At 71.1% G+C, this 9,679-nt stretch overlaps 1 protein-coding gene across 1 annotated transcript in view; it reads right to left on the bottom strand.

The window, feature by feature from the left end:
- The window catches only part of ERBB3 (erb-b2 receptor tyrosine kinase 3), a 13,045-nt gene extending 4,312 nt beyond the window's left edge, over positions 1 to 8,733 (bottom strand). Inside the window, exons 1-24 of the mRNA XM_027669296.1 lie at positions 8,652 to 8,733; positions 5,908 to 6,059; positions 5,651 to 5,837; positions 5,157 to 5,282; positions 5,017 to 5,082; positions 4,818 to 4,936; positions 4,532 to 4,673; positions 4,337 to 4,450; positions 4,145 to 4,265; positions 4,001 to 4,074; positions 3,819 to 3,909; positions 3,298 to 3,497; positions 3,032 to 3,164; positions 2,632 to 2,722; positions 2,410 to 2,564; positions 2,235 to 2,288; positions 1,882 to 2,023; positions 1,484 to 1,603; positions 1,209 to 1,307; positions 938 to 1,123; positions 701 to 856; positions 459 to 534; positions 241 to 387; positions 36 to 133 (exon numbers count right to left, since the gene is read on the bottom strand). Of these exons, the coding sequence (XP_027525097.1) occupies positions 36 to 133; positions 241 to 387; positions 459 to 534; positions 701 to 856; positions 938 to 1,123; positions 1,209 to 1,307; positions 1,484 to 1,603; positions 1,882 to 2,023; positions 2,235 to 2,288; positions 2,410 to 2,564; positions 2,632 to 2,722; positions 3,032 to 3,164; positions 3,298 to 3,497; positions 3,819 to 3,909; positions 4,001 to 4,074; positions 4,145 to 4,265; positions 4,337 to 4,450; positions 4,532 to 4,673; positions 4,818 to 4,936; positions 5,017 to 5,082; positions 5,157 to 5,282; positions 5,651 to 5,837; positions 5,908 to 5,988 (2,778 nt within the window). The 5' untranslated portion in view covers positions 5,989 to 6,059; positions 8,652 to 8,733. The remainder of the gene's footprint in view (positions 1 to 35; positions 134 to 240; positions 388 to 458; positions 535 to 700; positions 857 to 937; positions 1,124 to 1,208; positions 1,308 to 1,483; positions 1,604 to 1,881; positions 2,024 to 2,234; positions 2,289 to 2,409; positions 2,565 to 2,631; positions 2,723 to 3,031; positions 3,165 to 3,297; positions 3,498 to 3,818; positions 3,910 to 4,000; positions 4,075 to 4,144; positions 4,266 to 4,336; positions 4,451 to 4,531; positions 4,674 to 4,817; positions 4,937 to 5,016; positions 5,083 to 5,156; positions 5,283 to 5,650; positions 5,838 to 5,907; positions 6,060 to 8,651) is intronic.
- Between the last annotated feature and the right edge of the window lie 946 nt (positions 8,734 to 9,679).

The raw sequence follows: 9,679 nt of genomic DNA on the forward strand, positions 1-9,679 counted from the left end.
GGGGGGCTCGGGGGGCTCAGGGGGGCCGTGCTCACCTTGATCACCAGGTAGCGCGGGGGGTCCCGGGCCATGCGGGTGAACTCGTTCGCCAGCTCCTTGAAGGTGGGACGGATGTTCTCGTCGATCATCCAGCCTGGGGGGACAGAGGGGGCTGAGAGTGGGGGGGAGGAGCAGGACCCTCCTGGGAACAGGGCCAGCTCTGGGGACAGCAGCAGGACCCCCGGGGGCGGCCCCACTCACATTTCACCATCACCATGTAGACGTCGATGGTGCAGATCTGGGGCTGCGAGAGCCGCTCGCCCTTCTCCAGCAGGTCGGGCACCTCTGCCAGGCGGATCCCGGCGTAGGGCTCGGAGCCGAAGGTCATCATCTCCCACAGCGTCACGCCTGGCACGGGGACAGTCCCCGTGAGCGTGGGGGGACCCGCCGGGGGGGTCCCACGGGGGGGCTGCGCTCACCGTAGCTCCAGACATCGCTCTGGTGCGTGTACTTCCCAAAGTGGATGCTCTCCAGTGCCATCCACTTGATGGGCGTCTGCCAGGAAAAGGGGCAAGTGGGGGGTGTGGGTGGGGGTTTGGAACACGGGGACAAGGGGGGGGGACACCCTGAGGAACAGAGGACACGGGGAGGAGAGGACACAGGGGGTCCTGGGGTGCCCAACGGTGCAGAGGGGGACGGGGGGGTCCCTGCCGGGCCCCACCTTGACCTCGTTGTAGAAATACTTCTTGTCATCGGGGTAGAGCAGGTCGGCGATGCCGAAATCAGCCACCTGCACCTGGCTGGGAGACTTGAGCAGCACGTTGCGGGCAGCCAGGTTGCGGTGGACCATGCGGTGCTCCTCCAGGTAGTACATGCCCTGGGCAAGGGGGGACACACCGGGGGCTCCAGCGGCACTGGGGAGGACCAGAAGGACCCCCAGCCCACCGCAGGGACTCACCTTGGCCACCTGGACGCACCAGTTGAGCAGCAGCTGGGGGCTGATGGAGTCGCGGTTCTTGCGCACGTATTCCAGGACGGAGCCGAGGGGCAGGAGCTGCGTCACCAGCTGGAGCTGCGGCCCAGGGCAGATCCCCAGCAGCCGCACGATGTAGGAGTGGTCCAGGCTGCCGATGGCCAGCATGTGCTGGGGGGGACAGTGTGAGCCACGGCTGAGCCCCCCCGCCCACGGGGCATCCCCCGGGAACACCCCCGGCACCTCCTGGACTCACGTCGGTGACAGCGTGGAAGGACTGCTGCCCACTCCAGTCCTGGATCACCTTGATGCTCACTGGGATCTTGATGGAGTCCCCGTCTGGGATCCAGATGCCCTGATGGCATGGGATGAGGTGGGATGAGGTGGGATGAGGTGGGATGAGGTGGGATGAGGTGGGATGGGATGGGATGAGGTGGGATGAGGTGGGATGGGATGGGATGAGGTGGGATGAGGTGGGATGTCCCGGTGGTGCCGTGTACGGCCCTGGCTCACACAGAGCCTCCCTCTCACCTTGTGCACGGTGCCAAAGACACCAGAGCCCAGAACCTTCAGCCGCTTCAGCTCCGTCTCCTTGAAGATTCGGGCCAGCACCTTGTTGGCCTTTTCACTGGGATCCAGCGGCTCCAGGCTCTGCCAGGTGGGAGATGGGAATGGGAATGGGGATGGAGCAGGATGAGGATGGAGCGTGATTGGGATGGAAACAGAGATGGAGATCTGGGATGCAGGTGGATGGAGATGGATGGGGCTGGGGCTGGAGAGGGACAGTAATGGCTACAGGCAGGCACGGGGATGGGAGCAGCCAAGGATGGGTCCCACACCCTTCCCACCTGTTGAGCCCCCTCCCCACAGCCTCAGGGCTCCCCCCCAGCTCCGTCGAGCCCCCCAAGGAGTGGGATCCCCCAGCTCACCTCTCCCCTCTCCAGGTAGCGCCGCATCGCCCGTTTCTTCTGGATCTTCTTTCCCCGCCAGTAGAGCAGCGCGAGGAGGACGATGGAGCAGGAGAGGAAGAGCCCCCCGACCACCATCACCGCGATCAGCGTCGGCGCCTTTCTGGCCGCGGGAGGAGGCCGGGGCTCAGCTCCCAGGGCTCAGCTCCCACAGCTCAGCTCCCAAGGCTCAGCTCCCGGGGCTCAGCTCCCGGGGCTCAGCTCCCACAGCTCAGCTCCCGGGGCTCAGCTCTCGGCACAATCCCCCTGGAAGGGCAGGGTAGGGGATGGCCCGGCAGCCCCCCGGGGTCCCCTCAGCCCCCTGCCCACGGTACCTGGACACGGGCAGGGCGTCCCCCAGGCAGTCCCGCAGCAGCGGCCCCAGGCACCTGTGGGGATGGAGCCGGGGCTGAGCCGGGGCGGGAGCTCCTCTGGCCGGGCAGGGGGTCCTGGGCCCCCCACCCGCCCCCTGCGGGATCCCACCCCCCGCTGCCCCCCCGCCCCGCACACCCGCGGGTGCAGTTCTCGTGGCAGGGCCGGCACTCGCGGCTGCCGTCGGGGAACTTGTAGATGGGGCCGCGCTCGCCCAGGACGCCGTCGGGACATCTCTCCACGCAGTGGGGCCCGTCGCGATAGTGGGCACAGCGGGTGCAGGTGTCGGCGCCCTGGGGGGACACGGTGTGAGGACCCCCGGGGGTGTGGGGGTCCCCGTGCCCCCCGGCCGGGCCGTACCGAGCCGTTGCAGGTGACGCCGCCCTCGATGCGCTCGCACTCGGGGTGGCACTCGAAGCACTCTCCATCCTGGGAGAACTCCCGCGTCTCCCTGCGGGCACAGGGAGGGGTCACCGGCCCACCCGGCATCCACCCACCCTGGGAGCCCCTGCCAGTGTCTGTCCCACCCTGGATCCATCCCAGCTCCCATCCCACCCGGGAGCCCACCCCCAGTGCCAATCCCACCCCACGTAAACCTCCCCCGTGCCCATCCCAGCCCGGTGCTGACCCCGTTGCCCACTCCGGGGTCCATCCCACCCCGTGCCCACTCTGGGGCTGATCTCCCTCCGGTGCCCACCCCACGCCCCCAGCCCGGTGCCCTCGCAGGGCCAACCACCCCCCGGCCCCCGTGCCCCCTGACCCGTGGGTGAAGCTGCAGGTGGGCACGCAGACCCCGCGCCGGCTGTAGTGGCGGCAGGACAGGCACTGCCCGGGGCCGGGCCCCCAACAGCCCTCGGCCGAGCACAGCGGGTCACACACCTTCCCCTCTTGCTCTGTGGGGGGAAGAGGGGGCTCAGAGCAGGCTCTGGGGGTCCCGACGCCCCAGAGGGACGGGGGGCTCGGCGTGGGGTGTCCCGGGGAGGTCCCGGGGGGTCCCACGCCCCCTCCCCAGCCCGGCCCACGCACGGCACTTGCTGCGGGGTCTGTTGTTGCGGATGTCGAGGTCGGCGCGGGAGCGGCTCAGCGCTGCCCAGTGCACGGTGTGCAGGAAGCAGAGCCGCCGGTTCTCGGTGATGTACACGCGGCCCGCGCTCACCTCCCGCAGCGAGCGCAGCCCCAGCGACGTCACGTTCTCGTTCTTCATGATCAGCAGAGAGAAGCCCCGGCTGCGGGGAGGGGGGGTCAGGGCGGGGGGGGCCCAAAGAAGGGGGCTCTGGGAGACAGGGGATGCACCGAGAGCTGGGGGGATACTTGGGAGATGTTCTGGGAGTGGTGGGATGCTCTGGGAGCCGGAGGGGATGCTCTGGGGGTGAGGGGATTCTCTGGGAGTGGGGAGGGCAAGGACCACCCTGAGGGAATACAGGACACAGGGATGGGAGAGTGCAGGGATGGGCAGGGACATGGGACAGTGAGGGGACTCAGGGACAAGGGATGCAGGGATTAGGGCTGAGGGGGGATGCAGGACACACACGGAAGGGGGTCCTCACTTGTAGAGGCTCCGTCCGCCGATGGTCTCCAGGTTGGAGAAGACGCTGAAGTTTTGCATGTGCTTGGGCCAGGACTGGATGTTCAGGTACCCTGTGGGAGGGAAGAGGGGTGTCACAGTGGCCCTGGGGGGCCTCAGGGTGTCCCAGGGGTGGTCCCGGCGTCCCCCAGCCCCGCTGCTCACCCGTGATCTCCCGCACCGTCCGGAACACGTTCAGCTTCTCGGGGTCCAGCGCCGAGATGTTGCGCCAGGGATCCCTGTGGGGCCAGAGCCGTCAGCCAGGCTGGGGGGCTGCATCCCCCCGGCCCCCCAGCCCCTGTCCCTCACCCCTCCAGGCCCGTGATGAGGAAGTCCAGGTTGCCCAGGATCTTGGTGCAGTTGATGAAGGTGTCGATGTTGCTGGAGTCCACGGTCTGGTACTTGCTGCCAGCGCCGGTGCCCTCGCAGGCTGTGGGATGTGGGGAGGGTGAGGGGTGGTCCCACGGCCCCCGGCCCCCTCGGGCCCCCCCAGCCCCGTACCCTTGGGGCACAGCCCCCCACAGGGCTCGCACATCTTCAGCCCGTTCTTCTCCACCTCCATCTTGTCGTTGGGGCAGGCGCGGACGCAGGAGCTCTGGTCCACCACGAAGTTGTCTGTGGGGAGACCCTCGTGGTCAGAGCCCGGCCCCCCCCAGTCCCCCCCGGCTCCCCCGGGACCCCCAAATCCCGACTCACGGGGGCATTCCCGGACACAGACACCCCCGTACTGGTACTTGGTGTCGGGGTTGGGCTCCAGCTGGAAGGTCAGCTTGTTGTAGATGAGGGGCTGGGGGCACAGCGGGACACACTCCCCGCTGTCGTTGAAGTGCCGGCAGGCCTGAGGAGGGACAGACACACGGATGGACAGACGGACACACGGACCAATGGGGGGACGGGGAGGATGGACGGACAGGGGGATGCAGGGGTGTCATGGCACAGACAGGCAAAGACTCCCCTGCCCCCCGGGAGCGTGGGCACGTACGAAGCAGTGGGTGCGGAGGGGGCCGGTGCAGCCCCCCGCACACTCCTCGTGGCAGCACTCATTGGGCGCCCGCCCGAAGCAGCGCCCGTTGCACTGGGGGGCACAGATGGTCTTCGTCACTGCGGGGAGGGGGGGGGTCAGCAGGAGGTTGGGGGGTCCGGCCCAGCCCCCTCGGCCCCCCACAGCCCCCGGTACCCACGTTTCTGGCAGTCCTCGGGGCCGGGCCCCCAGCAGTGCCCGCCGCAGCTCTCGTGGCACGGGGCACCTGTGGGAGAGCGCAGAGGGTCACCCCCAAAGCCTGGGCGTCCCCACCCCCGGGCCCCCGAGCCCCCCACGCACAGGCCTTGCCGTTGTCCCTCACGATGGGCTCCTGGCGGGTGTCCCGCATGATGTCCCTCCACTCCACCGTGTCCACGTGGCACAGCTGCGCGTTCTTCTCGATGTAGACGCCGCCAGCCAGGATCTCTGGGAGGGGGCAAGGGGTGTGACGGGGGCACAGACCCCCCCAGACCTGCCCAGCACCACGGCTGGCACAGGGGATGGCACGGCTCCAGCACAGGGACCACGGGGGTCGGCCCCGCTCCAGGGGACACTGTCACCCTGTGATGGGGACAGCACGGGGGGCACAGGGGGAGTGGCACTGACCCACAGCAGGGACCACTGGGGGCACAGGGGGGTGGCACAGCTGTACATGGGGACAGAAACACTCTGGGGTGGGGACCTGCTGGGAACGGGCACCACGCTGGACTGGGGACCACGGCAGGATGGCACCGCTCAGGACCACAAGGCGCAGGGGGTGGCACCGTTCCGGGCTGGGTGCCCGGGGGTCCCACCTGTGAGCTGGTTGAGGCCGAGGTGGCGCAGGGCGTGGGTGGCGTTGGGGTTGTAGTTGAGCAGCACGAAGAGCGCGAACTTCTCCTCGTAGAACTGAGTCCCGCGGATGACGCGCAGGTTCTGCAGCGGCAGCGACGCGAAGACGTTCATGGCGATCAGGATGTAGCCCGTCACCTCCCGGATGGTCTGTGGGCACGGGGGGTCAGCCTGGCGGGTGCACCCCCCCCCCGTGTCCCCCGAGTGCCCCCCAGCTCACCTGCAGGAAGGAGAGGTCCTGCGTGTGGTCGATGAGGACGATCTCCAGGTTGCCCATCACGATCTCGCAGTTGTTGTACATCTTGTGCAGGGTCTGGTACTGGTGCTGCGCGTCCCCCGTCACGCTCAGCCCGTTCAGGGTCCCTGCACACACTGTGGGCACAGCACCCTGTCCCCACTGCCAGCACAGCCCCCCGGGGCCAGCCACGGCCCCCCCTCCGTGCCCACAGCCGTGACCCCATGGGGTCCCTGTCCCCTCCACGCTGGCCACATCCTCCCCTTGGTGGCCGTGCTGCTCATCGTGGCCGTGTCCCCCCCTCAATGGCCATGTCCTTTCCTTTATGGCCATGACCCCCCCACGGTGGCCATGTCCCCTCCTCAATGGCCATGTCCCCTCCTCAGTGGCTCTGTCTCCTCATCAACACTATTGTCTCTGTCCTGTGCTGGCCAGGTCCACGACCCCACCTCCCACAGTGTCCCCTCCATGACGTGTCCCCCCAACACTGGCCACGCTGTGCCCCCAAAGTGTCCTGGTCACCCCCATGGTGTCCCTGCCACGCTGTCCCCATCCCCTCCCTGTGGTATCCCTGTCCCCTCCTGGTGTCCTGGCCATAGTGGTGCCCCCATGGTGTCCTCGTCCCCTCCATGGTGTCCCCCCCACGCTCGCCCTGTGCCATCCCTGTCCCCCCCAAAGCCCTGCCCCATCTCTGTCCCCGCCGTGGGGGTGGCAGTGCCCGGGGGGGGGTGACGGGTGCTCCCCCACCCTCCCCTCCCCACCCCTGCGCGGTGCCCGAACCGGCCGGGCAAGGGTTGCGCAAGGCGGGTGCCGCGGGCACGGCCCCCCCACGCCCGGCACACCCCGCCCGGACTTCGGCCCCGGCCCGGCCCGACCCACCCGCCCCGACGCCCGAGCCCCCCGGACACCCCCGAGCGCAGGGGGCGGGGGGTCCCCCCGGGGTGAAGGGCTCCGTCCCCCCCGCGTGGGCGCACAGGGCCCCCTTTGTGCGCGGGGAAGGACGCGCCCCCTCCCCGCCACCGCACAAAGGGGCGATTGTGGCGGGCGGGCGGGGGGGAGGCTGAGCCCCCCGAAACCGGTACCCCCGGGGCACAGCGGGGTGCGGGGCCCCCCCCCGGGCCAGCAGACGTGACTCAGGGCCCCGGCGCGGGGGGGCCGCGGTGGGTAAAAGGCAGCTTTGTCCGGCCCCGAGACCCCTCCGGAGGCGGCTGCAGAGAACGGGCAGCTCGGTGCATGAACGGGAAGGGGCGCGGGGCCTGCAGCCCCCCCTCGCGCTCCCCCCGCGCCGGCCGGAGCTATTTTAACAGGGAAAGGGGCTATAAAAAGGTCCCAGCTGTGTCGAGCGCGGCCCCCAGCCTCGACGCCCCGGCGATGGGCACAGGGGGGCCCAAAGCGGGGGGAGTGGGATCCCCGTGAAACACGGGGGGCTGGGGGGGGCAGCTGGGACCTGCCTGGGGGTTCTCCAGGATGCCGGCGGGGCAGGATCCAGCCCCTCCCTGGACCCTCGTGGCTGGGAACGCTCAAGTGTGTTTGGGCAACGTGGTGAATCATTAACGGCTGCTCAACCAGTCCGACCTGACCCCCCGGGCACGAGGGGCTGCCGGTGCCCGACCCCCGGGGTGCACCTGCCCAGGGGGTGGTGGGGGGCGAGGCCGGGCCCCCCCGGGCGCCGCGGCGGCGTCGCGCCCGGGCGTTATCAGCGCGGGGCCTCGCTGGCAGCTCCGGCACGTCCCCGCTATCAGCCGCGTGCCACCGCGGCCCCCCGGCCCCCGCCGCCAGGAATAGCACCGGGGGGACCCGGCCGGGAAGGGGGGGCCAGACCCGACCTCCTGCCCTCGGCCCCGCCGGCGGCGGCACAAAGGGGTCTGTGTGCGCCGGGCCCGGCCCCAAACAAAGGGGGCTCTGAGAGAGGATGGGGACCAGGGTTTGGGGGGAGCAGCGCTGGTCCCGCTCCCCGTGGTGCCCCCGTGGTGCCCCCGGGCCCCCACTGTTCCCTCTCGGGGTGGGAGCCCCCCGTGTGATCCGGACCCCGTGGGTGGCACCCCCGAGGCGTCGCCGGTGGCACAAGGAGCAGGGGGGACACGGAGGGGTCGGGTGCGACCCCCGCACCAGAGCACCCCCCGGCCTGTGAGGGTGACGCGCCGGCCCCACCTGCGCGTCCAGCCCTCGGTGTTTTTCCTCTGGGGACTGAAAAACAACTCCCGGGCGGATCCGGCCCTTCCGGGGTGCGGGGGGTGCGGGGGGGCCGGAGCGGGCAGGGACGGGGTCCCCCCCGAGGGGTCTCCCCCCGTCTGGGGTCCCGCCCTGCCCCGGCCGGATCCCGGAGGCATCGGCGGGTCCCGGCCCCGCAGCCTAAAATTAGCCCGGGCAGCTGCGGGGGGCACAGGTGCCTCTGCCCGGGGGGCCCCGAGCCCGGCACCGACCCCCGGGAAGGGGGGACCGAGCCCCGGCCCCGCCGGAGCCGCAACCCTGGGGGGCTTTGCCGGTCCCCGTCCCCCCGGAGCCGTGGGGGTCCCCCCGGGACAGGGGATCGCGGGACGCCCCCGCGAGCGTTGGGGCCGCGGGAATTGTCGGGATCCGGCACCGGCGGAATCGCGGACGCCGGGACCGCCAGGACCCCCGAGCTCTCCCGGTCCCGCCGCCCGTCCGGGACCCGCCGAGCGCTCCGGCAGCCCCCGGTTCTCCCCGGTGCCCGATCCCGCCGCCGCTCCCCCGGTGCCGGTGCTCACCTGCCTGCGCGGAGCCCGGCGCGGGAGCGCGGAGCAGCAGCACCAGGAGCAGCAGCAGCGCCCGGGGCCGGTCCCAGTCCCGGTCCCGGGGCCGGTCCGGGTCCATCGCGGCTCCTCTCCGCGGGCCCCGGCGCGTGCCCGGGCGCGGCGGGGGGAATGCACCTGGCGCGGGGCCGCCGGGGCGGGACGGGCCGGGATCGGGGCCGGGCCGGGCGGGGCGGGGGTGTGGGGGGGGCCCCGCTCCGCTCCCCGCCCCTCCCGGGACCCGCCCGCCCCGCCCGGGGCGGTGGCACCGGGACCCTCCGCCCGCCCAAACGCGGGCCGGGCACAGCCGGGGCCGGCCCCGTCCCGCCCCCCTTCCCCGCGCAGGTGAAGCTCCTGTGCCCACCCCGGTCCCGGGGCAGAGTCTGACCCCGCCACACCCCCCCCGAGCCCCCGGTGTGCCCCCAACTCCATTCACACCGCCCCGGGCACAGCCTGGCCCCATCGGACACCCCCAAAACACGGGGGGGATCGTCTGGACGCCCGGGGGGGCAGGTGGGGGTGTCAGAGCTGCCCCCACCCCCAGCTCAGAGCAGGTCTGGGCCCTGGGCAGGATTTGGGAACCTCACAGTCCCCCTCCCCACATTTGGGGTCACAGTCCAGGGGCAGCCCCCCCCCAGTCTGCCTCATGTGGGGGGGGATGATGCCCCCCAGGTGTCCCCCAAACACACCTGGACAGAACCAGTGTGCAGAGCTCCCCCAAGGGGGGGTCTCCAGGGTGGGCAGCAACCCCCACCAAAACGGGGTGACCCCAGGGCCCCCCCACGAGAAGGGGGCTGGGAGCCCCCCCAGAAGCCCCAACGCCCCCTCCCTCCATTCCCCAGCCCCCCAAAAAACTCAGAGTTGGAGTCAGAGCAGCTCCCACCTCCCCACACGGGGTGAGCCCAGGCCCCCCCATAAGGGATGTGGGACCCCCTCAGAAAGCCCCAAACACCTCTTCCCCCTCCCCAGTTCCCAGAGCCCCCCCAAAAAACACAGAGCCAGGC

This window comes from Corapipo altera, unplaced genomic scaffold, assembly GCF_003945725.1.
Source record: "Corapipo altera isolate COAL_440 unplaced genomic scaffold, ASM394572v1 223, whole genome shotgun sequence".
Lineage (NCBI taxonomy): Eukaryota > Metazoa > Chordata > Aves > Passeriformes > Pipridae > Corapipo > Corapipo altera.